A 27,823-nucleotide genomic window follows, 5' to 3' on the forward strand; every position below is an offset into this window, starting at 1 on the left:
AATTTCCATATTCAATTTTCTACTACCTAATACCTATCGTATAGTAGCTACTCAGTGAACATAGCAAATGCGCTAACTTTTTTCTTTTTTCTACAGTATCTTGGCCACGTAGAAGTTGATGAATCAAGAGGAATGCACATTTGTGAAGATGCTGTAAAGAGATTGAAAGCTGTATGTATTTGATGATTGCCAGTGTTGATCTATATACTGTAAATATTTTCTTAAAAGATTTTGCTCAGGAAATTTTAGTGACCCACTATCCACTAAGAACAGTGTTTCTCTTAAGGCAAAAGATGTGGGCTCACTAATAAAGAGCATCTCATGTTGTCCATCCAAAGGTGTAAATTATAAGGACCAACTTTTTCAAGTTAGGCCAAATATTATCCAAAAGGTACTTTTGATTCAGAACCCATATTAAACAGTGATATGAAATCTTATAGATGAATAATATTCTAAAACTAGGATAAAGCTGTTACAGTTAGTGTCTTAACCTGTGATAACTGGGTTATAAATTACTAATTTTAAATCTATAAGAAAACACCTTTCCAGGAAAAAGTAGAAGATAAAGATATCTGTGTTGGTGCTGGTGAGGTTTACATTTTGGGAGGACTTATTATTATCTTGACTGCTACTCCCCAATTTCCTTTTCTTTACTCCTCTAACATAAACAGTATTTTTCCCCTGGCTTCTGCACAAACTTCAGTATACTTGAAATTGAGAGTCCTTTTCCAGAATAAATAATGTTTACTTTGCCTGTTATGCCATAGAACACATCCCAGGCTTATGCCTGTGTATTTAATAAAAGGAGAGAATGGGTTCAGAGTTCATAAAGGTTCAGATTAAAGTGTTAATTTCATATTTTGGATAGGTTTGATGAATGTTTCATAAACTCTGACAGCCCTCTTCACAACCTTCCTTCTCTCCAACGTGTGGCCTTTCCCCCCCTTTGCTGTGAAAGCTTTAAGCATTACTTCTGCATGCCCTTGCCCCAAACAGCATTAAATACTTTGTTGCTTTGGGTTTGCTGGTATGGCAGGCTGCCATAAGTTTGGCTACTAATGAGTGCTTTTTTTTCTCAATTTGCTTAATAATCAAAACTTGTCTGCTTCTTGGTGCATTTTATATGACCTCTTATCTATAATTCCTTAATATAAAAGACATAAAATTAGGGAAACAACCAACTCAGAGAGGTGGATTATATTTTGGAACAAATTCCTGAAACTGTGTAGAACAGAAAGGAGAAGAAAAATAACGGATTATAGTATGCAAAGAACTAAAATAAATAAGCTAATATATAGACACATGTACACATATATATATACACACACATACCCTTTACCTCAGATTTTGGTCATTTAAATTCTTAAATGATTGGAGTCTTGCCTAGTCTATCTGTGCCCTCCAATTAATCATCATTAATGTTAAAGAGACATATTCATGTATTATGGTACATGAAACTGTAATTTATAGACTTGCCATGTCCACCTGAATATATTCCCCAGTTACATACAGCCTTAGATAATATATTTCCGAGAAATTTCCAAGAAATATAAGTCCAATCTCTTTAACAAAATAATTCTAAGTTTACTACAAGAATAATATGTTTAACTAAGAACATTTTTAAAAGTAATGCAGGGGCCAGCCTGGTGGCGCAAGCAGTTAAGTGCACGTGCGGCAGCCCAGGGTTCGCCGGTTTGGATCCCTGGCGCGCACCGATGCACCGCTTGGCAAGGCATGCTGTGGCAACGTCCCATATAAAGTAGAGGAAGATGGGCATGGATGTTAGCCCAGGGCCAGTCTTCCTCAGCAAAAAAGAGAGGAGGATTGGCAGATGTTAGCTCAGGGCCGATCTCCCTCAAAAAAAAAAAAAACACATAAAAGTAATGCAGTGATTTGCCCTACTAGTCATTAAAGAATATTTGAAACGTGGTAATGCCAATGACTGAAAACAACAGACAAATTAATGAACAGACTAGTTAGACCTGAAACAAACTGTAGTTATTAAATCTTATAACTTACGTAACTTAACGGTTAGAAGGTCACTGTGGAATGAACCTTTAGAAAGTCTTTTAATTCAGAGTATGGCTTAATGTTCACTCTCTAAATAAGGAAAAACTGGGGATGGTTTAGGTTTACCCAGAAGATATTAAGAAATGGTATTTAGTTGTTTAAAGAGCAATGAATCCTCTTAACTGTCTAGTTTTTTAACGTGCTTTTAATTAGAAACATATCCTTATTATATAGGTAGTGTATGTTCATTTTATAAAATACAAATGAACAAAAACAGTACACAAAATCTCTTGCAATCCCAGAGATAGCCACTATTCACTGTCTAGTTTTAAAACTAATTTTTTAGTTGAGTGAATTATTTTTTATTTTACCTTTTGTTTAACCAAGAAGATTGTAAACTATAAGCCTGATTATTTGAGGTACAGGACTGTTTAGATAATAAAATTTAATGAGTTTTTATTTTCACCAGAAATAGCATCCAAATTGCCATTTAAAAAATTATACCTATGCCTGGAACAGTGTCTTCTGGCACATAGTAGCCACTCAAAAAATATTGCTGTAGGGGCTGGCCCGGTGATATAGTGGTTAAGTTTGCGTGCTCTGCTTCAGTGGCCCAGGGTTCACAGGTTCTGATCCCAGGCGCAGACGGATGCATCACTTGTCAAGCCATGCTTTGGCAGCATCCCATATCAAGTAGAGGAAGATGGGCACGGATGCTAGCCCAGGGCCAATCTTCCTCAGCAAAAAGAGGAGGATTGGCAACAGATGTTAGCTGAGGGCTAATCTTCCTCACAAAAAAAGCAAATTTCTGTAATGAATATATAGGAAACAATTCAGTCCTCAGTATGTGGTCGAATGGAAACACATGATAATCATCATAACCATATCTTGTATTTAATGTTTTAAAGTTTATAAAACCTTTTTGCGTATCTCTAAAAGATCCTTATTTTCCTATGGTCTTTTATGTCTAAAATGAAGTTTTATATATGTTGATTGCTTTTCTGGACATACTTAAACTTTTGAACTTTGAGAGAAAACTGACCACCTCTGAACTTTTCATTCAAGAAATTCTTCAAAATTTTTCAGACTTGGAGCAAATGCTGTATATAATTTTGCATGGGCAGACACGTACTGTTTAAAAAAAAGATTGTATTTTTGGATAACTGGGATCAATTTCCTGTTTACTATACTCAATGAAACTTCCCCCTTCTATAAATATCCTTTCTAATGCTATACTGGGAAGCTTGCAGAAAGTTAGAAGTCTTCAGGATGTTGTTGTTCTGAGATAATATTAGTTTACAAAAATTCATGATTTTTCTTTTTTTCATATTTTTACTATGCAGCAAATTATAGTTGCCTTTTTCTCCCATCTTACCAAATATTCATCTAACAAACATCTAAAATCTTCTGCGCCAGGTGCTTATATTGTGCCAAAAGCTATGCCTCTGGAGGTTTTTTTGTTTGTTTTTTATAGATCATAAAGCTTCCTCTTAAGAGTTTCAAATAAATGGAAGCAAATGTAAAAGTGTATAAGCCTACAGATTAAAGAAGAAACAGCATGTTTATGGAACTAGTTTGAATGCCAGAGTTTTAAATTTTAAAGAATTATATAGCTCAGATGTACCAGTTAAGTAGCAAAACAAACATCTTAAACCTATCACTTGAATGATCTTTGAACTAAAGATGGGCAAAGATGGGTACTAAAGAAGTACATTCTAGTACTATCTAAATTTGTGGGGAATTGAGGAAGCAGGATAATTTGCAAGTATAGCTTTTTTTTTTTCCCCTTAAAGTAGACCTTTACAATTTAGACTTGAACTTCAATTAAAAGTTATCTGTGTGCTTAATATTCTCAAATGAAAAGATAGTGTAACTAAACATGATAGTGTTTTAAACATATGCCTCTCAGAGCATAAATATGTTTACAGTTTTTTTACTTTGTATGCATAAAGTTAGTTACAGCTATTTTCAACTCATTTACTTTGTGACATAATTCACAAATTAGCCACTTAGCGACTTAGATTGTATAAGATAAGTTACAGAAACGACTCTTGCCCATTTTCAGTGCCTTTATGGCATATCAGTTGCAAGGTGAGGAGTTATGTCATTTATCAGTCTATTTTGTAAAAAGTGTATCGGGTCTTTGGCTATCTTGCTTGACATCGTCCAAGATGCCCTTCCTTTTAAAAGGTCTTTTCTTCCCATTGTCTCTGTAAATGTCTCACCCTCTCTGTCTTAGTTTTAGACTAGTTTCATTATACCACCAGTTTCTAATATGTTGGTTTTTTATTCACTATTTGATATATTTGTTTTAATATATGTTCTTGTTTTAGCAGGTAAAAGAATCATAACTTAATAGTTTTTTAAAAAAACATAAATGTTATTCTCTAATCTAATAACTACCTTTTTATGCATTTTGCACGTCAACTTTTTTCATTAACATCGAAGGTCTTTTATAAAAAGAAGGCAAATTCTATGTTTAACAAGAGCTTTTCTGGGAGCTAAATTAAGTATTAACAATCTCCTTCCCTTACCTCACTCTCCCTCAAGAATGGTGAATCTTTTAACTTGGGCTGCATCCTTAAAAGCTGATGGTTACTCACAGTCTAACAAAACTAGGGTCACCAAACTTGGCAGCAGAAATAAGCTTAGTCTTATTGGGATAACTATCCCAATTACTTTACTATTTTTCCAGCTTAAGTTCAAAACATTCTGTGGAAATATTTGATGCTGTTTGTGATTTTCTTAGGGAGAAACAAACTATTCAATGTTTGAGAGTATTGAATGAGTTGATAAATTGTCTGAGTCAAATTTCAGTATAGTTGTCTTTTTCTAGACATTTATCCAACATTAAAAACTGATTGTAGAAAGTAAAGATTTATAGTATAGTTCAACCAAAGGTAGGAAATGTAAAATTAAGCTAGCTTGGATGAGTTAGAACCCATCTACTTTGCATAAGTTCTTCAGATTTTAAATGGCGGCCAGTTTTCAAAGTTTGTGTATACTTAAAAATTGGTGCTGGGACCATAGATAGCTATGTCTCTCTTATCTACATAGTTTCAGAATTGTATACTTATAACTGTCAGTACAAGTTTCTTTATTCTAAAACAGTAACATTTAAAAAGAAAACAAAATTCCATTCCTTAAATTTCAGTTGTGGTCCACAGATGTGGTTTGATTCTCAGATATGCTTGTTTTCTCAGCTCCAGTGAAAGCATTAGCCTTGTGTTCTGTATAGATGATTTATTCTGTTTGGAATAGAACACATATGTTATTTCCCCATGATTTTTGTGGAATTGATCAGCACACACATACATACAAATTGATCCTAATGCATAAGTAAGGATTTTTCTCTAAGTGACGTCTTGAACTCCGTACGAAAAAGTCTGACAAGGACCCTTGCTGCACTCTCATAATTTAAGTTGATGTTTTATGTTTTTAATGTGATTATGCGGTCATTCAAATGTGAACTGGTTTTAATTGATGACTTCCAGATAGTTGACCACTGATTTTAAATTGAAAAATATATATGGAACCAATCTTCTATTTACTACTCACTATTATGAAATTTAAAATGCAAATCTCACCAAACCAGTATGTCCTAATCTTTTTCTCTGCTGCCAAATTTGGATAGTTTCTGTTTTAAAAGTAAATAGAAAATACTAGATTAGCTAGTTGCTCTGCATGGATGTAGGTTCTGATTTCTTCTCACTCTTTCCCTGGATTCTTAGACCATACAGTATGTTTCCCTGCATTTTCATGCACCCTTCCTTTTTCCCTGTCACTCCTGGTATGGATAACTCTTTAAAACTCTCACTCCTCCCCTTCTCCTACTTTGCCCTTTACCTGACTTCTGTATTTGCTTATTGGTGTGAAATCCTGGGACATTTAGCCCATACAATAATAGCGCTCGACTTGTCCCCCTGTTCCTCCAGGAAAGGAAGTTCTTCAAAGGCTTCTTTGGAAAAGTAAGTTTGATGCCACATTTGTGCTTGCTTTATAAGGAGTTACACCCCTAGTATAGCACTGACGTATTTTTAAAAAAGAAGTACAACTTTGGTTTCTTTATAATACAGGAATTGATTTGACTGTATATGGAAATTAATGAATTGGAAAGTTGCTGTCTATGATATTACCTGTGTGTCTGTTAATACTAAATCTGATGATTCCTAGGAAAGTCCAATAAATAAATCAAGTAGGTTAAAAAAGGATTGTCTCCTCAAGACTAGGTGTTAAGGGCCGGCCCCGTGGCTTGGTGGTTAAGTGAGCGCGCTCCACTGCTGGCGACCCGGGTTCGGATCCCGGGCTCGCACCGACGCGCTGCTTCTCCGGCCATGCTGAGGCCGCGTCCCACATACAGCAACTAGAAGGATGTGCAGCTATGACATACAACTATCTACTGGGGCTTTGGGGGGAAAAATAAATAAATAAAATCTTTAAAAAAAAAAAAAAGACTAGGTGTTAAAATAAATTTAATTTGATCTTGCAAAACTGTTTATGTTAGCATAGTAGCTGAATTTTTAACAAGTGGCTTTTACTTCATGCTCAATATTGACAGAGAAATGGGAAGAAATATTAAATTCAAGTGAAAATTAAATGCACCCCAAATTTTACATTCAGTGCTATTACTGTTTTTCAATCTAAGTTAAATTTCAGGTAAATTAAGTAAAAGTACATAAACTTATCTTTGGGGATCCTATGATTTTTAACCTGGGCTGCTAATCTAAGAAAAATTATCTTAATTATTAGTCTACCAAATATCTGTCATATGTGGAATGTTCTTTATGCAGATGCTTTTCAGGTAATGATTGTTTAATGTTCAGATGTCCTTAGAATTAAGAATATGCAGGGTGACAGTACACAAATAGGTAAATACATTTCTAACATTTTTGTGTCCAAGTTTATCATGGTTTAATTTTGAGTAAGTGCTGCAAAATAATTCAGACTGAGGCAGTATAAGAAAAAACTATTGTCATTGGATAACTGAGTGTAAATGCTAAAAGTTTATGTAAATATAAAAATCCCATCACAATTGGTTCTTTACTGGGTGGTTTTGTTACTTGGAAATTTATTTTAAAGAACAAATAGTTTCCATTTCTTTCTCAAGTAAATATTTTAGTTGTAACCGTTTTTACATCTTCTTGTTCAGGTCACTTTTATACTAATGTTAACAAATTTGAAAGATTTTGGACTGAATGGTTTCAGTTACTGCTGTCAATCTGAAATAAAAAGTCATAATCTACTCACACATGTCACAATAAAATTTTTTAGTAGGTATTTTGAGTCTGAGTCAAATTAACAGGTCCACAGAATGTGAGATCCATATCTAGAAAGAATTAATTCTATAGATATTTGCATCATTATAAATAGGCACTATAATTGTTAAGCAAATTTTTTTGTGGAGTATTTATTCTTTCCCAAATAGAATTTCTCAAAGCAATTTCACATCACCACAATTATCATACAATTTTAATTATCTTCCAAATGATCAGTTTTTAATATGTCTACTTTAGTAAAACAGCCTTGTCTATAAAGGCTAGGTTGTAGAAAATATTGATTTGGTTTATATAAAAAACATGTTAAAAGTATATTTTTTAAAAAGTTATAACATGGTGTTAGAGAACAAAGATAGCTTTCACTCCCAAGGTGGCAGTTTTCACTGCTGTATATATAATGGAGTCATGGTGCACCTACAGTGTAGCTGGACTGGGTCACACGATGCTTCTTAGCTGTTTTCACTGCATTTTGCTACATGATAAGTTTATATGGCATGAGAAAAAAAATTATGAATCATCTCACTTAATCCTTACAAAAATCCTGAAATTATTATTCTTCCATGTTTTACAGTGAAGAAACTGAAGTTTACAGAGGTTAAGTGACCTGCCTGAATTCAAAGATATAATAAGTGATAGAAGCTAGGGTTTGAACCCAGATAATGTGACTTCAGAACCCACACTCTTAATCGCTATGCTATACAATCACTCTTTTTTCATATTGTTTACAAGTGAAGTTTAAAAGATTTAGCCTTAAAACATGCTAGTAAATAAAGAGCTCCCTGGAAACTCACCTTTACTTTCTAACTTTCTTCTTTAAAGGTAGTAATTTAATTTTGGATTTTACCTCTAGTCAGTTTACTTTTTTTTTTTTTTTTATAATTTTATTTATTTATATTTTTATCCCCAAAGCCCCAGGAGGTAGTTGTATGTCATAGCTGCACATCCTTCTAGTTGCTGTATGTGGGACGCAGCCTCAGCATGGCCGGAGAAGCGGTGCATCGGTGCGCGCCCAGGATCCGAACCCGGGCCGCCAGCAGCGGAGCGCGCGCACTTAACCGCTAAGCCATGGGGCCGGCCCCTAGTCAGTTTACTTTTTATTAGTTAAAGCTTTAAAGAAACTTTTCAGTGATTCAATCTAACATTTTATTTGTTTGGAGATATTTAAATCATACTAGTGAGTTTGACTCCCACAGGATTTCCTTAAAAATGCTGAGCGATCCCATAATGGCATCTATGAACAAATGTGACTATCAGAATCCTTTTCTTATGTTATTGCAGGGAGAATTCTTTTTATGGCAGGGCAATTTTATTCTAATATACAGTTTTTTAAATTACAGGAAGTCATTCAAAGAGTTTGGAAAACTGAGGGGGAGAAAAACATCACGCATAATCTTACCAGAAATGTGCTTTTAAATGAAAAACTTTTCTTTAATTTGAAGCCTTTTAAATCTCTCAAATTGCCATCATTCAACTCACTTTTCACACTAATCTACAAGAAATAGGCTGGTGAAAGAGACTTGGCTTGTTGAGTTTGCTAGGTCAATTGTGATCTGATGAAAACTGAAAATGAATCTCATACAACACCATATAATAGGGAGTTTTTATCCAGTACAGTTCCTCATAAATTTTCATACTTTATTAGCCTTCACATCAATGTATGGTTTAATGGTCCAAGGTAAAGAGAACAATAGTTATCAAGAAGTGTTTCCATCAAACACATTTGCACAAAGGTAAGTAGATAGAAGAATTATTAGCCCTGATTCTGAATTTATAAATCATGGCTGGGAGAACTGCTTCCTCTTTTCCCTAAGTTGCATCCTGGACCTGACCACTCAGTCACTTCCCTATTTCTGCATCACCAGCTGATGGGAACACTGCCTCCAGAAGCTTTAGCTTTAGGGAATAGATAAACCTGGCTCTGTTAACAGCACTGTATTATTAACCCATTGTAAGCTTACACACATCTTAGAAGGAAAAAAACTGAGAACCTGAAATAACTTTTTCCAAACTAGTTACACTAAATTGCTCATTGTTTTAGGAAAGCCAAGAATGTATTCAACTTTTTAGGGAGTATTATAGACAGCTTCATTGGTGTATTTGGCCATACTAGGCAAATACTTTATTACCAAGTAATTACATGGCACTTAACATTTGAAAAGGATTTTATAATTTTAATATATTTGAGGAACCCCGTGAGCTAAGTAATCTGTATTCCCATTTTATGAGGAACTGACTGAACATAGAGATATAAAATGTTTCTAGGCCACCCTATTTGGTCTCTTTTTAAAGCTATTGTATTAGGGAAACTCAGTTGTCTACCTCCTGTGAGTCTTTCTCCTGTTTCTTTTGCTGTTTACACAAAACACTTCACTTCTGGTCACCAAATGTGTAGAGATTTTTCCCCACACCAAGCAATTCTCTGTGACACCAGCTGGGTGTCCTACAATTTAACTCAATTCTACCACTATCTACCTGGAGATAGCATCAGATCCCACAGGTTAAGGGCTCGGTCCCACAAGACTGCTTCCACCCCACTTCAGATGCCAACTGCAAGTAGTAGGTGCCCAGGTTACCTACAACTTTTGTCCAATTTGGCTACAAGGTGGAGATTCCCATGACGCCCTCCTCAGTTTCGATTAATTTGCTAGAGCGGCTCACAGAACTCAAGGAAACGCTTACTTACATTTACCAGTTTATTAAGGGATATGATAAAGGAAACAGATGAACAGCCAGATGAAGAGATACATAGGGCAAGGTCTGGGAGGGTCCCAAGGGCAGGAGCTTCTATCCCTATGGAGTTGGGGTGTGTCATCCTCCTGGTGTGGATGTGTTCGCCAACCTGGAAGCTCTCCGAACCTCGTACTATTGGGATTTTATGGAGGCTGCCTCACATAGGCATGATCAATTATTAACTCCATTTCCAGCCCCTCTCCCCTCCCTGGAGGATGGGGGGTGGGCTGAGAATTCCAAGTTTCTAATCCTGGCTTGGTCTTTTTGCTGACCAACCCCCATCCAGGAGCCCACCCAGAGTTGCCTCAATAGAGCAAAAAATGCTCCTAGTGCTTTTATCACTTAGGAATTTACAAGGGTTTTAGGAGCCTTGTGTCAAGGACGGGGTCAAAGACCAAATGTTAGAACAACAGATGCTCTTAGCGCTCTTGTTACATAGGAAATTACAAGAGTTTCAGGAACCAGGGGCAGAGACCAAATATATTTTCTATTATCTCACAGCCATTTACTTGTATTTATATAGAGCGTTATAGTTTATAATGTGCTTTGACCTACTTCTAATTTGCTACTCACAACAGCTCAGTGCATTAGTCAGGATAGTTCATGAAACTACATTTTACAAATGAATAAAAAAGCTCAAAGAAGTCATCCAGCTATTAGTAACTGGCAGTGCCTAGTCTGAAACCAAGGTTTTCTGAAACTTGGTGCAGAGTTCGTTCACCTACCCCATATTGATGCTCTCTCATTCAAAAGTATTGGCCTCTGCTTTCCTCTGGTATGCCTTAATTATGTTGAATGGAGAAGTGTCTAATGCAGAGGACACTAGACGGCTCAAGGCCTGAATGCTTCCCACAAACGTGTTATATGGCCTGTGCACAGTTTATAAATTGGAATTAGTTACCAGTATTTCAAACGTTGAAAGCTTTCACATAAAAACTAGGATATAAGAACTAGAAGATCTGGCAAAATGGTGTGCTTTCTGTGTGACAACAGTGGCTTGAGGCTTGAGCTGAGTAGTGACTGTGCCCTTTGGTTGCCTATTCGCCACAATCCCTGCAGCTCCCTGTTGCCCTTACACTCATCCTGCTTCACTCATTTGGTTACCTGCTGTCAACCCTGTAGGCATTTGGGTTTATGAACTCCTCCCTCAGCAATTATGTCACTTTGAGTTTTTTTTTGAGGGGGGTGAGCGGTGGGTAGCCACTTCTAACTGTATCATAATCAAAACAAAAATATTATAGTATCTGTTCTAACAGATCCTGTTAATGTACTGCCAGATATATATTTTTTCTAGTTTTTATGCTTCTACAATTCTTAAATGGCATCATTAGAAATGGTTATTTTTTAGAGCATGCATGGTTGAAAAGTAATGCATGGTTATATTGTTTTCACCTAAGTCTGGAGAGTAAAACATTTCATGGTATTAATGACCACTCTTAAATTAGTGTACTCACCTCTACTTTCTATTTTAGATTTCCCAGATTTTCTCCTCTATGACAATTGTACTTAGTGCTCATCTTCATTCTTGGTCCTTTAAAAATGAGGGAACTTCTGCTGCCTCTTTCCATTTCTTCCTTCTTGCTTTGTAAATCCCCATGCCCTTTCTTCTGTAAATTTTACTTTCTCTTGTATTTTATTAGATGCATCTATTAGGATTTGGTTTATTTTTTCTTTTTGAAGTGCATTATAACAAATTCTTCAAGAAAAAAAAGACAATCCCAAGAGTAATCAGAAGATTTCCATTCATTATTGGTTTCATTATTTCCTGTGTCATGATCAATTAGTATGTTAAATGACTTGGTCACTGACCTTTTCTAGATTAAAAATTTCATTAACCTTTAGAGTTATCTTTTTTCATTTGTATTCATAAAAACCCAGTGGTTCTCAAGCCTCAAGTCTTGGTATCTAAAAACTGTGCTAGGCTATCCAGATACAAAGATGAAGAAAACAATCTCCATTTTTTCAGCCCATTTTCTCTCTCATTTGTAGATGACTATTTGATGCCTCCTTCTTTTTCCTTAAACTTCCAGAATTTCTTACTATGATCTCTCTTTCAGCTGATGACCTTGCTTCCTACTTCACTGAAAAAATAGAATCAGTCAGAAGAAAACTCACATGTACTACCCCACATCTGCTCACCTACCTGCACCCGTGCCCATATGCTCTGTTTTCCCTCCTGTTCAAGGGCTGAACTGTCTGTGCTCCTAGCTGAGGCCAATTCCTCTGCTAGATTCTTATTGCTCCAGTTCTTACTTATTCCTGCAGCGCTGCCCCTTCTCCCCTCCAGAGAGGGGAGAAGTTTTCCTTTCTCTAGTGGATCACCCATTAGCATTAAAAAAAAAACTTTTTTAAAAAAGGTTCCTTCTTGGTGCCTTCAGTTCCTGCTCTCCTTTCCTCTGTTAAACTTATTTAATCAGGCTTTTACCCTCACCACTCCACCAAAGCTGTTCTTGTCAAATCTTCTATATCACAATTCCAATGGTCCTGTCACCTTACGCGACCTATCTCAGCATTTGACATAGCCTATCCCTCACCAACCGTGAAACACTGTACATTTGGAGTTCAGGGGTCATACTCTCTTGGTTTTCCCTTATGTTGCTGCCTACTTCTCAGTCTGTGGACTCTTCTCTACCTACACTTCTCCCTTGATGTTCTCATCCAGTGTCATAGATTTAAAGACCATCTCTATGCTGATGATTTTGAAATTTATCTCTCCAGACATCACCCCTGAATGCCATAGTTGTATTTCCATCTTAGAAGCAGTATAGTATAGGGGTCAAGGGCACAGATTCTGGGGAGCCAGATTGCTTGCATTTAATCCTAGCTCAGTCATTTACTAGCTTTGTGACCTTGAGAAAAGTCATACTCTTAACCATTCTGTACCTTAGTTTCCCCACCTATAAAAAAAGGATAATACTAATACCAACCTCATGTGATTGTTGTGAAGAGTAAATATAAGCAAATTATACACAACAGCCTGCCATAGTGGATAAGTGTTAGGTATCATCATCATCATCATCATTAAACATTTCCACTTTGATGTCCAATAGGCATCTCATGCTAGTATGTCACAAACCAAATTCCTAATCTTTCTCTCTCACGTCTCTCCTAATCTTCCCCTTCTCAGTATACAGCAACTCTGTCCCTGTGCTCTAATCCAAAAATCTTGGATCTGATGTTTTTTTTTTTTTTTATTTTCCCCCAAAGCCCCAGTAGATAGTTCTATGTCACAGTTGCACATCCTTCTAGTTGCTGTACGTGGGACGCGGCCTCAGCATGGCCGGAGAAGTGGTGCGTCCGTGCGCACCCGGGATCCAAACCCTGGCCGCCAGCAGCGGAGCGCGCGCACTTAACCACTAAGTCGCGGGGCCGGCCGTGGATCTGATCTTGACTCCTCTCTTTCTCTTTTACTCTATATCCAGTCCATCGACAGTTCCTGCCTCACTACCTCCACCACTAGTGCCCTGGTCCAAGCCAGTTTGTCCTCTCACCTGAATCATTTGCAATAGTGTTGTACTTCCCCTGCTTTTATTGTTGTCCCCCTACCATCTGTTCTCAAGACATCGGCCTGAGTGATCTTTTTAAGACAGAAGTCTGATTGTGTTGCTCCATTACCCCAGATCCTCCAGTAGCTTCCTCACCTACTCAGAGTAAAAGCCAAAGCCTTTTGGGCCTTGTAGGCCATTGTACATGAATTCCCTCTGTCCCTTTTCCTATTGTATCTTCTACTCTTGCTCTTACTCCCTCTGTTCCAGCCATACTAGCCTCCTTGCTATTCCTTGAGCACACCAGGTATGCTTCTACCTCAGGACCTTCGCACTTGCTATAACCTCTCGTCTCAAACACACGTCATCCAGATATGTCCATAGCTCACTTCCTCATCTCTTTCCATTCTCTGCTTAAAAGCCCCATTCTCAGTGAGGCATTCACTGAGAACGCTATTTTAAATTCCAAATACCACACTCCTTTGTATACACACACTTACTATTCCCCTTCCTAGCTTTATTTTTCTCTGATAGGGCTTATGACCATTATCATACCATACATTTTACTTCTTGGTTTGTTCGTCTTTTCCTCAATAAAACATAACCTCTTTGAGGACAGAGATCTTCACCTGTTTTGTTCACTGCTGAATCTTCAATGCCTAGAATAGTATGTGGTCCATAGTAGCTACTCCAAAATATTTTCGTAAGTGAATGAATGGCAAATGTGCACTGCTTTCAAGTTCACCCTGTAGTGGGAGAAATCAGGTGAAAAATGGTTACCAAGTTGTGTAACAATAGCAGGAACTACTGGAGCAGAGGGGAAAAATGAGTGTGAGAGGTTGTGCTGAAGGCTTCCGGAAGGAGATGACACCTCAGCCTGAGACTTAAAACTATGAGTTCCAGTTAAACTAAGTTAGAGGAGAAAGGCATTTCAGACAGAAGGAACAGCATGAACAGGACCACTGGGATGAGAGAGAACATGCTCAACTCATTTATTCCTTCAACCTAGGGATACACAGAAGGAAACAGAAGATAAGACCCAAGTTTTGGGTATGGATGACCAAGGGGATGGGGCAATCATTCATTGTGAGAAAGGTTATGATGACTTTGGTTTTGGACAGGTTGAATTTGTGATGCCTGTAGAATTTTCATTTCTGCTATTGTACATTTGAAATTTGAACTTAATATTAGAATAATCCCTAGGTTCTCCCCTCCCCTCAATTGAAAGTGACTTGGCAAACTAAAAGAGCTAAATTGCTTCCAAAAATCTCTCCTTTGCTGTTTGGTTCATGACATGCTACCGTCCTTATTTTTTTCCAAAAGCCTTTAAAGGCCCCTCTCACTTAAGAGAGTACAGGAAATAGTGTGTCTTAGTGTCCCAGATTAGAGGTTGCTGTACTTTTAATGCAGCAGCCATTAGAGATAGTGTCAATCTCAAATGCTGTAGAAAGTTGTGTTTCTTTCCCTTCACTACTTTGTCGTTTGGGTAATACACACTGTATCTTGGAGTTATAAGACAAAATGTGTTCATTACGTGATTCTGTTCAGAAATTCAAATATCGTCAAATTATAGACTTTAGCTCTTCTAAGATTTTTTTTAAAAAGCCAAGTTTCTTGTGAAAGAAAAACCTCTTGTTCATTTAATACAAGGCATGCCATACTATGGTTGCCTGTTAATATATGGTTATTACTCTGTAATGACTGGGTTATCTCTGTATGTAGGTGTGACAGAAAAACTGACCAGCGATTCTTTACACATTGGTACCCTTGAAGACCTCTTTGGTTTGTAGCAGAAAGAATGGCAAATCACTGTTGCTCAGAGTGACTTGCTCTGCCCCTCCTGCCCAAATTAGTCTGTTTGCTGCTATTGCTTCTAAACATCTCATAACCATGCCAAATTAGACTTCCATGTGTCCTTATGGCATTTCTTTGCTTGGCTTACATAGAACATCTGCTTAACCCTTTTGCTCTTATCTATTCTCCCCAGCAGAATTGTCTTGCCGCCAAATATCACTTCTATTTATGTTAATTTGCACACTCTTATCTCATTGGTGATCTTGGGAATCATAGAACTTCAGAGTTGGACAGCACCTGAGATCTGAGTCACAGTTTAAAATAATAGATAGGATATAAACACATTTGTAAAAAAAAAAACGGGAAAGAAAAAGAATTCAGGGATGCAGTTCCAAACAGGCCTAATATTTCATTAATTAATGGTCACTTTCCAGGAATTATGATGATTTATATCACAGGTCGGCAAACTGTGACCCACTACCTGTTTTTATAAATAAAGTTTTATTGGAACAAAGCCATGTCATTTCTTTACATGTTGTCCACGGCTGCTTTTGTGCTACAATGGCGGAGTTGGGTAGTTGTGACATAGACTGTATGGCCCGCAAAAGCTTAAATATTTGATATCTGGTCCCTCACAGAAAGTTTGCTAATCCCTGATTTAAACAGTTTAAAAACTTATTTCTCCAACTGGAAATCTAAAGTACTTCCCCAGATAATAGCAGTATGTAAAATTAAAGAGCAACTGTAAGGATCTGTCCAACGTATGATCTTCATCCTTTTTCAACTTATTTTTTTAAAAAGTGGTTTCCACTAAAAAAAAAAAAACATACTCTGGAGATAGATAAATATATAGGTAGGTAGATGGCAGCTCTTTATTGTACTTGGTTATTTCAACTGCCTTTTACTGTGAGTAGCTTTTATATTTAGGGGAAAGTGATCTTACAGTGTACTGAGCTTCTTTAAGTTACTATTTTCGTGTCATTTTGGCAACTTTTTTGTGTTTCTTCACTGGGTATGTTAAGATTATCTGTGCATTTCTCTTACTTGCAGAGCAAGTTTCCTGATTTAGTAATTTGTGATAGATCCACTACCTCTATCATTCTCTCTACTGTCAGAGCCTGCTTAATTTCTGTATTGGTTTATATCTAGCCATAATAAAAGGTGTTTAAGGCAGATGTTAATTTTAAAGTTCTAAATTGGATATTTAGGGAGTTGAGTGGTTACTCGACAGTTATACTTACATTTTCCATCTTTCACTCATAGGTTAGCTTGATCCTTCTGTTCAGATTTCACTAGTTTAAATTCTAAGTTACTGAAGTTCTGTCCATGTTGGACCCATTCTCTTTCCTTGAAGAATAAGCAATTTTCTCTTTGTCATAAAACTGTGTTTTTCATACATTGACACTAGTCAGTGTGAACTCTACATATAACCTGGAAATTATTATTAAAATAGAAAGTGTTGGAACAGTGGTGATGAGATAGTTCTTAATGTCTCATAACTACATTACCACTATCACATTTTTTATTAGTTTCTGAAGTATTATGTAGTCTTTTTTTTTTAAGGGATGTTTGTGTCACTAAGATGTATGTAAATTCTACACTTACTCTGGGTTATCTTTTTATTTTTTTTTAAGTCCTTTGGTGAGCTAATTCTGACCTTATCTCGTAGGGTATTGGCTTAAGTAGACAGTTTTAGGGTAAACAGAAGCAAAAACTTTCATCTTCTCTCTGTGACTTTTATTATTTTCTAAAAATTGCTTAGGAATTTTAGTTTATATTATCAGAAAGAAAGACTCTAAATTTCACAAATTGTACAGAAGCATTGCTACTATAGAATTTGTGAGAGAAATTCTGCACTTAATTCCAGCTACAGGCCTCTGTGAGCGTTAATGTCTCAGTACCTGACTGAAGTAACTGTGATGTGGCAACTATAGTGACACCCAAGAACCAGCACCCAAATATATGAACAAATACAAGAAGAATTCATATTATCTGTTTTCTTCCCCTATTTAGAGAGATCAGAGGCCATGAAATATGACAAATACAGTGCCTCACTGATACGTTAGCATAACACCATAAAAATTATTATAAAGACATACCTCAAAAAAGCAGAGATGTTTTCATAACAATATAATTGGGCCAAGAAAATGCTATATTTCCCTGTATATGGTAAGAAGACTAAATGGGAGAACGGCCCCTTTCTAAAATGACCTTTTCTTTTTCCCACTTTCAGCATCCCAACCTTGAAGTGGTTCTGTGTGTTGCCTCAGATGCTGAACACTGCAGGCTACAAATGCACAGGGAGCAGACTGATAAAACTGCACATTTTGTACACAGGATTTTCAGTGCTACTTAGCAGTCTTCTGTGTCACTGATCTGCTGTTTCCTATTCCCTACAGCAGATATTTAGCAAATTTATTCCTTCAACAAATATTTCTTAAACTCCTATTCTGTGCCAAGCATTGTTCTAAGCTCTGATGATACAGCAGGGAACAATATAAATGGAAAAAACTCTGCCCTCACGGAGGTTACCTTCCAACAAAACACTAAATGCTGCATAAGTGTTAGGTAAATATGGGCAGTTACTGTTGTTGGTGGGGTGACTATTGTCCCACTTTGCCTGGAACAGTCCCAGTATAACACCTGTTTCTGGGTTTTAGTAGTTCCCCCTTTCACTTGCAGAGGGACCCCAGTTTGGACAGTGAATTACGTGGCCCTCTCTAGTTCTAAACCTTTTACGTATATTAATTCATTTAATCTTCACAGTAATCCCATGAGGCGTATGAGATGATTAACATCATTATACGGGTGTGGAAATTGAAGCATAGAGAAGTTAAGCAATTTGCCTTTGGTCATACTAGTAAGTGGCAGAACCAGAATTCAAACCGGGACAACAGCCTGGTTCCAGAGTTTGTGCTCTGAGTCACTCTGCTCTGCTGCCCCTATACTGCTATTCTAAATCTTTATGTCTTACTCTGCCTGTCTGCCTTCCTTCCCCCAGCAAAGTAAAGCAGGTAATCTCATCTTCACAGATAAAGTTGTGGCTCTCCAGAGTGTACTTCCTCAACTTGCCACTCCCCCTTTACAAGTCTATCTTCATTTCTACTCAGCTTCCATCCCTCCATTTCAAGGAAAGGACCTCCCTCTTCCTGTCTAACTTGTATTCTAGCCCATCCCATCCCGCCTCCTGGAGGGCTTTGTTCTCTAAATTACTCTTCTCTTTTTCTTGGGCCTTCAGTCTCCATCTTTCCACTGGCTTTTCCCATGCAGCATGGAAGCGTGATCTGTTGTTGTTGTTGTTGTTGAAAGTATGTATCACTCTTTCAAGAAGCTTTACTGTTGGGAGAAGTTTTATAAAATTTCTTAATAATATAATGATAAATGGCTACCAATTATTTATTATTATTGTTTATTAAGTTCCAAGTACTGTATATCTCTCTGATCCTTTCACCAACCCTATGGATACTTACAGATGAAGAAATGGAAGCTCAGAGGGCTATGTAACTTGCTTAGCTTATAAATAGTGGCACTGAATTCAGACTCCTATTTGTCTTACTCCAAAGCCCATTCTGTTTCTAGTATATCATGCTTCTCACATTTTTTGTTGTTGTTGTTAGGAAGATTGGCCCTGAGCTAACATCTGTTGCCAATCTTCCTCTATTTTGTATGCGGGACCCCTCCCCAGCATGGCTTTGATTGTGTCACTCCGCTCCCGGGATTTGAATTTGTGAATCCCAAGCCACCGAAGCAGAGCACGGGAACTTAACCACTATGCCACCAGGCTGGCCCCTATCACAATTCTTAAAGACTTCCATTGATCCTCTGCCTATCCCCCATTGCCCTATAGCTCTCCTTCTTTTTGTAGAAAAGCTTTTTTAAAGGGAGTATTTAATATTCATAGACTCTTCTTGCCTTTCATTTACTTCTCAATCCATCCTAGTCTGACTTCCACCTCTGTATTAGTCAGGGTCCTCCAGAGAAACAGAGCCACCATCTGTTTCACTCTCTATATATATTTAGATATCTATATCTGTCTATCTATCTATACACATCTATAGAGAGAGGGGGGATTTATTTTAATAATTGGCTCATATGATTGTGGGGGCTGGCAGGTCTGAAATCTATAGGGCAGACCAGCAGGCTGTAAACTCAGGAAGACTTTTTGTGTTACAGACTTGAGGCAGAATTTCTTCTCCAGGGAAATGTTTTTACCCTTAAGGCCTGCAATGAATTGGATGAGGCCCACCCATGCTATCAGGGGTAATCTCCTTTAGCTAAAGTCAATTGACTGTAAATGTTAACCACATCTACAAAATACCTTCACAGATACAACTAGACCAGTGTTTGACCAAACAACTGGGCAACGATAATGTAGCCAATTTGACACATAAAATGAACCATCACAACCTCTATCACTCTAGCATGTCTTCTTCATTCCTGAATCCAATGGATGCTTTTCACATCTTTCCTTGATCACTCTGCAACATTTGACGTTTTGGACTACCTGTTACTTCTTGAAACCCTTCTCACTTAGTTTCGATGACCCTAATCTCTCTGCATTCTCCTGTCCCTCTGGCTATTCCTTTTCTAATATTTCAAGGATTTGCTCGTCTTCTCCCAATTCTTTAATTATTGATATTCTCTCCTGTCCTTGGCTCTCTTATTACTCCCATGATTGATGTCTCCCAGATCTAAAATTCCATTTTAGAATTTTCTACTGAGCTTCCAACCGGTATATCCAATTGCCTGTTAGATGTTTCCACTTGGATGTTGCACAGACATCTCAAACTTTGCTCATCTAAAACTGAAGTCCTGTTCTTCCCCTCTCAAACTTGTTTTTGCATTGCTTCTATTCTCTTAGTTTGTGGTATCTTCTCCACCCAGTTACCCAAGCCACTAACCAGAGAGAAATCCTCAAGTTCTCCCTTACACTTACCATTTAAAACTTTCTCATTTCCATCCATATCTCCACCAAGAGACCTCAACCCTCATTTTCTCTCACCTAGAATCTTGTGGTCTTTCCCTGCCTCCTGTCAGTCTCTTTCCAACCCCTCTACACTGCTGCCAAAGTGATATTTTAAAAATGCAAATCTGTTTAATTGTGTTTAAATTCCTTAGTAGCTCCTAATTGCCCACAGAATTAAGATAAAATTCTTTAGCAGGCATACAAGGCCCTCCATGGCTAGGCCTTCCCTATTCTTTATCTCCCACTGCACCTCGCTCACCCATCCTACTTTCAGGCCATACTGAAATGTTTATGGAGCCCACACTTGCCGTGTTGTTTGATTCCATGTCCTGTACTGCTGTTCCTTCTGCCTGGCATGTCCACTACCTCTGTCACTTCCCTGCCTCCCTACCCCACCTGAGGCATCCAGAAAAATTATCTCAGTACTCAGTTTGATCTTCTCCTTTGAATAACCTTCCCCGATTCCACAAATAGATGTGACCATGCCTCCTTTCTGACATCATTATACATTGTTTCCAGCTCTACTGTAGCACTTAGTACTGTATTATTTATTTTTTGTTTATATGAATGTCACCTTTCAATGGTCTGTGAACTCTTCAAGTGTTTCCACTGCCCGGCATATAATAGGGTCTCATCACATGTGTGGTGGTGGACATGGTGAGCCTGGAGTACCTTGCACAGTTTATTTAAATAAGCCCACACCTTCTATATCAAGGAGTGCTGGGCTTGGACACACCCAGAGGAGAATGGCAGACATTTCTTAATCCTCCTTTATCCCTTTAGAGGGTGCTGCTCCAACCTTTAGTACCAGATTCCTTTTGATCTATGCTTTTTATGATGTTCTGATATCTATTCTCAGCCTTCACTTTGCTTTTGTTTTATTTTGTTTGTATCCTTGGATCAGTTAAAAAGAAAGGAAGCTGTTAAATTACTATTACAAACCTCCACTGTCCCATTTTCATTCTATCACAGGAGAAATCATACATCAGCTTGTTCTCCAGTGATTCTTGTGTGCCAAAAGAAGTCTTTTCTCAACCAGTAAAAAGAATTCATGTTATAATAACAATATTTTTTCAACAGTTTTTTAATCCTCCTATGTCCCCAAAATGTCTCCATGCATTTAATGTCAAATTAAAAACTAAATCATTTCTGTGTTAATCCTGAGAGAAGAAATAATGGTTTTTAAAGGTTGTTAATAGAATAACGAAGACTTCTTGGGTTTTTAACATGAAAATTTCAGGTAACCAAGGGTCCTGCTAAACACATTGGGGTCAAAGGATAGTAGAAAGGTCAGCATCTCAATTTAGACTTATGTATCACTTTCTACTCTAAATACACTCGTAGAAGCTACTTGTGGTGTAACTCCTTATGTATTTAAATTTATCTGACTTAGTTTTCTTGGTTGATTTTTAAAACGGGTGAAGAATCTAGTTATGAATTCTTTGCCCGTTATGGAATGTGATATCTTCGTTTTGATTCCATCTGTCCCTTCTCCTTTACTTAATTTTATCTTATTGTTTTGCATTGTGTTTCTAAAATAATGGCTTTGGCTTGTTTTTTCCTGAATGTTTCTGCAGTTTGGTTTGAGTATCTGGCTTTCGGCACCCCTCCTGAACTTGGACTCCATCTGTACTTGTGACTTTTGGAAGGCAGAAGTCAGTGTTTTCTATGAAAAATGACTTTTTTTTAATATTATATATGTCTGTCTCCCCCTCTTCCTTTTTGGTTTCTCTTAAAAGACTGGAAAGAAAGCAGTTAAGGCAGTCCTCTGGGTATCAGCAGACGGACTCAGAGTGGTGGATGAAAAAACTAAGGTAAAATTTTTATAAGCTTAAATGTTATTGCTCATATGGATTTTTTTTATCCCCAGTGATCAAATATAATTCCGTTAAGCTGTTGTAGTCACTCTGTGTCCTTCCACTTTGTCCAAAGTACAATCTTCTGAGAGACTAGTTAATGTTCTGGAAACTAATTTGGTTACTCATTTACCTTATGAAGAACTGAACAGAGTTCTCTCAACGTTTTGCTGTGCATGACACAGCCATGTTCAGCGTACTAAGCATTTGCACTTAATGTTAAGATCTCAGTTCTGTTATTGTTCTTACACATTTAAAAAAAAGTTTACCCTCACAAATTTGATGTAAAAGATGGTGGACCTTTTACCACAGTTAAAAATTAAAAAAAAAAAAAAAAGGATGATGGACCACATCTGAAATTTCTTCTTGATCATTAATAAAACACTGTATTTTTAGAAGGTGATATTTGAACTGATTAACCGGCTATTTAACTGAAAACTAATTTAAGTCAAATCTTAAGGACTAACTAATAAATGGCTCATTTTGGTTAACATTTTCTAAAATCCACACAATATCTCAAATCATAGGTAGCATTTTGCATTTGAAAGAAAGTGATCCTCCATGCCTAAATAAAGAGAGAGACATAGACTCTGCCCTTAGAGAGCATAAGGTGTTAGATAAGTACATTTGATTATTAATTAAAATGTCCTAAGAGACCTAAAGTCTGGAGAAATTTTAACAAGAAGGCAATTTTTCAAAATACTCAGATGTCACTGGAAGGGGGAGAAAGTCTGGCAGGTAAAGAGCAATTTTGATGGATAACTTGTCTGGTACATTTTAAGTGATTTAATATAGCTGCATTTTAGCTTTCGACCTTCCATCTAAGCTTTGTTTTTTTCTAAGCTCAAGAGAAGTGGTAGTCTTAAATGTACGTTACTGTTGGAAATAACAGTCATTTTAATTAGCTTTTTTCAAGAACTTGTGTAGTTTTCATTAGTGTTTTGGATGATCTTTGTTGTTCCTGGAGGCTATGTTTTTAATGGTCTTATACAATAGTTAGAAAATGATGTTGCCCCCTAGTGGCTACTTATACCACTGGCTGGCATTAATTAGTTTGGTTCTTTCCACGTTCGGTGATGATAGTAATTAGTGGCTTGTCACCCTTTGACCCATCATGAATGGGAAAGTAATTTTGCAAATAATCTATAAATCATTCATATTTATAATATATAAAGAACTCCTACCTATCAGTAAGCAAAATGACAGACAATTCAAAAGACTTGAAGACTTATTTGCTAAAGAGGAAATTCATAGTAATCAAGATTATGCAAAATAAAATCATAATGAGCCACCAGAATTGCAAAATTTTTAAAAATTTACTGGCAAGTTTGTGGAGCAACAGGAATTCTCATAGTGATGTTTTATAAAACCCATTTTGTTTGATTGTATGTTTTAGCACTTACAGCCCCACCTCAGCATCTAGGGATTCTAGGCCGTGGGAATATCACACAAAAGAGCCTCAGAACCTCAAGATTTTTGAAAACATTTTGTGTAATGTTTATACTATGCCATTTAGCAAGTATATAAACAGAGAAAGTCATGCTCAAAATTAAATGATCAGTAAGTTAATAAATACATAGAACTGTTCTGGGAATGATGTTATTCAATATGTTAATTATGGGAATTAGATTAAATATATTGATTGACATATATTGTCAAATTGAACATGGAATCTACCATGATAAAACTAGAATCAGCAAGCATTTCTTTTAGAACAGGAGGATGAGATGAGGCAGGCATCTGGGCAAAGTGCCTCTTAGGATCTCTCCTAGGTCAAATTCTTTTTTTTTTTTAATTTTATTTATTTATTTTTTTTCCCCAAAGCCCCAGTAGATAGTTGTATGTCATAGCTGCACATCCTTCTAGTTGCTGTATGTGGGACGCGGCCTCAGCATGGCCGGAGAAGCGGTGCGTCGGTGTGCACCCGGGATCCGAACCTGGGCCGCCAGCAGCAGGGCACGCGCACTTAACCGCTAAGCCATGGGGCCGGCCCTCAAATTCTTAGTATTCAGACTGCTGGCCTCAGATCTGGCTCTTCCATAGCCTTGATGCATCAGATGTAGGGAGTCTGTATTGTGAAATGAACATCTGTGTTTCTTCTGAAAAGCTTGAATAACCTCGTAAGTCCTCTATTCCTTTGTGCTTCCCTTTTCTAGGACCTCATAGTTGACCAGACAATAGAAAAAGTGTCTTTCTGTGCCCCAGATAGGAACTTTGATAGAGCTTTCTCTTACATATGTCGTGATGGCACCACTCGGCGCTGGATCTGTCATTGCTTCATGGCTGTCAAGGACACGGTGAGTCCAACAGCGTGGATTTCATCATGACTAGCCTCAGTTAGCCAAGCTCCTTCCGGGTTGGCTCAGCCAAGCAGTTTCCACTACATTTTTAACAAGAACGTGTTGTTTCAGCACTTGTAAGTGCCTAAACTAGGATGCTTTCACTCCTTTTATTCAAGTAGTTCACACTCTTGGTGTGACCCTGCAACTCACAGATCAAGATGCTTGGCTGAGATCCAAGGTTATTAAAGGAAAGTAAAAGTGCTCTGATGATGGTGGCTGCTAGACTTTATTTGAAACTTTTCATTATTAGAACTCTTTTCAAGATTCTTACGTGTATTTGTTTGCTAATACATCTGGATAGAAGATATTAGCATTTGAAAGGTGCTTATAAATTTATTTACAAAGAGATTCTACAACAAATGAAAGAACTGAGTTGGAGTATATTTTCAGTTAATTAAAAAAATAGAAATACTAAATTATGGTACAATGAACTATGCTAGGAATTATTACCTGGTAGAAATTTTTTATTTTGTTTTAAAATAGAGAATAATCTATTATCCTTCATGTAAATTACCCAAAATTCTGACATGAAAGACAAATCTCTTAGATGATAATGATCTTAACTATAGTATAGCGTTGAGGGTGTAACTTCTGAATTTTTAAAAGTCTAGACAGTATAAGGCAGTATAGCCATTCATGAAGGCTACAACCGAATAAACTCCTGCCAAGGTTTAACCTGGAAGGGAAGTGGTGGCCATACTCTAAAATTGACCAGAAGGTTTTTTTTAAAGCTCTTCGAGACAGTGGTATAAATGAATCAGATCTGGGTTCCAGTCCTGATTTTGGTTCAGCTGTGGGATTTGGGGCAAGTTACTTAATATTCTCTAAGTCTTAGTATCCACTTCTGTAAGATGGAGATAACAGTTGTGAAGACTAAATTAGATAATGAATATAAGCACTCTTAGCATTGGGTCTGGCCCATAGTAACTGCTCCAAAAATGGTGACTAATACTGTTACAGCCGTTCCTGCTTGGTTTGACAGAAGTACTTTGAGAATGAATTGAAGTAACTAACTACGCTTTCTTTCTTCCTCTGTCTCTCAGACGTTAAGCCACGAAGCAGTGTATTTTGCTATCACTACACTCACAAAATCCAAAGAGTTCAAGAGTTTCCCTATGTTAATTTTAAAATTGATTTTTTTGTGTGTGTGTGGGGAAGATCAGCTGGCTCTGAGCTAACATCCATGCCAATCCTCTTTTTGCTGAAGAAGACTGGCCCTGGGCTAATATCCATGCCCATCTTCCTCTACTTTATATGGGACACTGCCACAGCATGGCCTCACAAGCGGTGCATCGGTGCACGCCTGGGATCCAAACCCAGGCCGCCAGCAGCGGAGCACGCACACTTAACTGCTACGCCACAGGGCTGGCCCCTTAAAATTGTTATTGGTAAATTATGGCACTTTGGGCTGTTTGAATCTCCTAGGCCAATGGTTTTCCTGTATCAGAATTACTGGAGGGTTTGTTGAAATAGATTGCTGGACCCCACCTCCAGAGTTTTTCATTCAGTGGGTCTGGAGTGGGGCTTGAGGGGTCTATCTTCAAGAACTTCGGCCCTAGGCCTAGGAGAAATAATAAGCTTCCTTGGCCTCTAGCTCTGTCGTTGTAATAGAGCTATGTTCAAACGCAAATGGTTCTAAGATTCCTTTGGTACTCTCTCCTATTGCATGCTTCAGTGCCTAGTCTTGTATCGTCCTACTAAGTAATTAGATGGAAACTCATGTGGATTTATAAAGAGTAAGTCTGTCAGTCTTTAGATAAGCAGTCATGTGAAATCTTAGTTAACAGTCATGTGAAATCTTAGGGACAAAAAGCATTTCAGAATTAGCTCTCCTTATGATATCTGATATTGGCATATAAAATCCAGTGAAATTACTTGCTCAGAGCCATATGTAGGAGCAGCTGCCTACATGGTGTGATTTTGAAAACTCCACAAAGGGCTCCCTGTTCTCAAATATGTCTTCTCACTATTAATGATGCCAACAGTTATTATATCATCTCTAACTTTTTTATTCCACAATTTAGGGATATGGTTTAATACAGATAACTGTAGTAAATACAGATAACTCTGGTAAAAATAATCCATTGAATTTATTAAATTTGCTCTAGGTAATCTAGTATATCCTTAAAACAATTTTTAGTTCATATAAGCCCCCTCTCCTCCCATATACAAATCATTTTTATCTGTTTAATTACTTTATAAGTAGAGAGTGTGGATGAAAGCATGCTTTGACTTTTGCCTGTGTGTGGTTGGGAGGTAGAGTTGGGGTTAGAGAGAGCTAGAAGATAGGGAAGGTATGGGGGAAAGCCTGAAAGCACCGAGGGCCTAGAAAGGGAAAGGGTGCTGGGGCCAGGGGAGCATTCAGAAAGGGGAGACTGAGAAAGTGAAGCTTTTCTTTGCCTTGATCCCTTCTCATTGCTAGAGTTGTATTTATTTATCTGAAGTTTTTAAGTTTGCACCTTTTGTTCTTAGACATGTTAACAGTGTATTTAAGTTCCCTAAATTTGCCCTGCCTTTCCAGTGGTTTCTTAGAAACACTTGGTAAATATTCCCCTAAACAGCAAATAGAGGTTTGCATGTCAAGACTTAGGGCTTAGAACCTTGAGCAGTGTCTCCTAGGCTGGTGGCCAGAGCTAACATGAGTGACAGAGGGAGCCTAATAAGGAGGTCTCGGTGGCTGCTCAGAAAGGCACAGGTTGCTGGTGGTCGCTTTACCCGGTGCCTGCTATAGTGAAGTATCATAATGATTACCTAAGGTAATTTATTAATTTAAATTAATTTGGCATATTAATATATTAAAATCTAACTTTAAGCTGGAATTCCCAACATTTTGCCTTGTTTGAAAAGAGACTTATTTGTGGTCCAGGCTAACTTGTAACTGTTGGTACTGTACCTCTAAAAAAGTTCTTCAAACCTCCTGTTATGTACAGGGTGAAAGATTGAGCCATGCGGTAGGCTGTGCTTTTGCGGCCTGTTTAGAACGTAAGCAGAAGCGGGAGAAGGAATGTGGAGTAACTGCTACTTTTGATGCCAGTCGAACCACTTTTACTAGAGAAGGATCGTTCCGTGTCACAACAGCCACCGAGCAAGCCGAAAGAGAGGAGATTATGAAACAAATCCAAGATGCCAAGAAAGGTACAATCTGTTCTCCTACAATGTGTGTTTATTTAAGCAGTTTTTCTCAGCAGGTTAATATTTGGAAGCTATCATGGACAAGCTTTCTCACAAAGAGAACTCTAAGCAATATATGAAGACCTTAAGAACAAAGCTGAAAATCTAAACAAAGTCCTTTCCTTTAGAGTGGCTAGATTAGTGGCTTCAAAAGTGTTTACTCTTTCCATTACATTAAACTATCTGGAGAAGT

General features: G+C 37.4%; 1 protein-coding gene across 12 annotated transcripts in view; it reads left to right on the plus strand.

Annotated features, from left to right (window-relative positions):
* Positions 1-27,823, plus strand: part of NUMB (NUMB endocytic adaptor protein) — a 159,543-nt gene that overhangs the window by 122,430 nt on the left and 9,290 nt on the right. For 10 of the 12 annotated variants that reach the window (XM_014784383.2, XM_087448264.1, XM_087448262.1 and 7 more), the window contains 4 exons: positions 97-171; positions 22,001-22,075; positions 24,274-24,414; positions 27,390-27,594. In XM_014784383.2, the coding sequence (XP_014639869.1) occupies positions 97-171; positions 22,001-22,075; positions 24,274-24,414; positions 27,390-27,594 (496 nt within the window). Of the gene's footprint in view, positions 1-96; positions 172-5,945; positions 5,979-22,000; positions 22,076-24,273; positions 24,415-27,389; positions 27,595-27,823 lie in introns of all 12 variants that reach the window. The other 2 variants (XM_014784381.2, XM_087448268.1) reach the window with 2 other exon arrangements.

Source organism: Ceratotherium simum, chromosome 24 (assembly GCF_057802395.1).
Source record: "Ceratotherium simum simum isolate JZ-2026a chromosome 24, ASM5780239v1, whole genome shotgun sequence".
In the NCBI taxonomy this organism is placed as follows: Eukaryota; Metazoa; Chordata; class Mammalia; order Perissodactyla; family Rhinocerotidae; genus Ceratotherium; species Ceratotherium simum.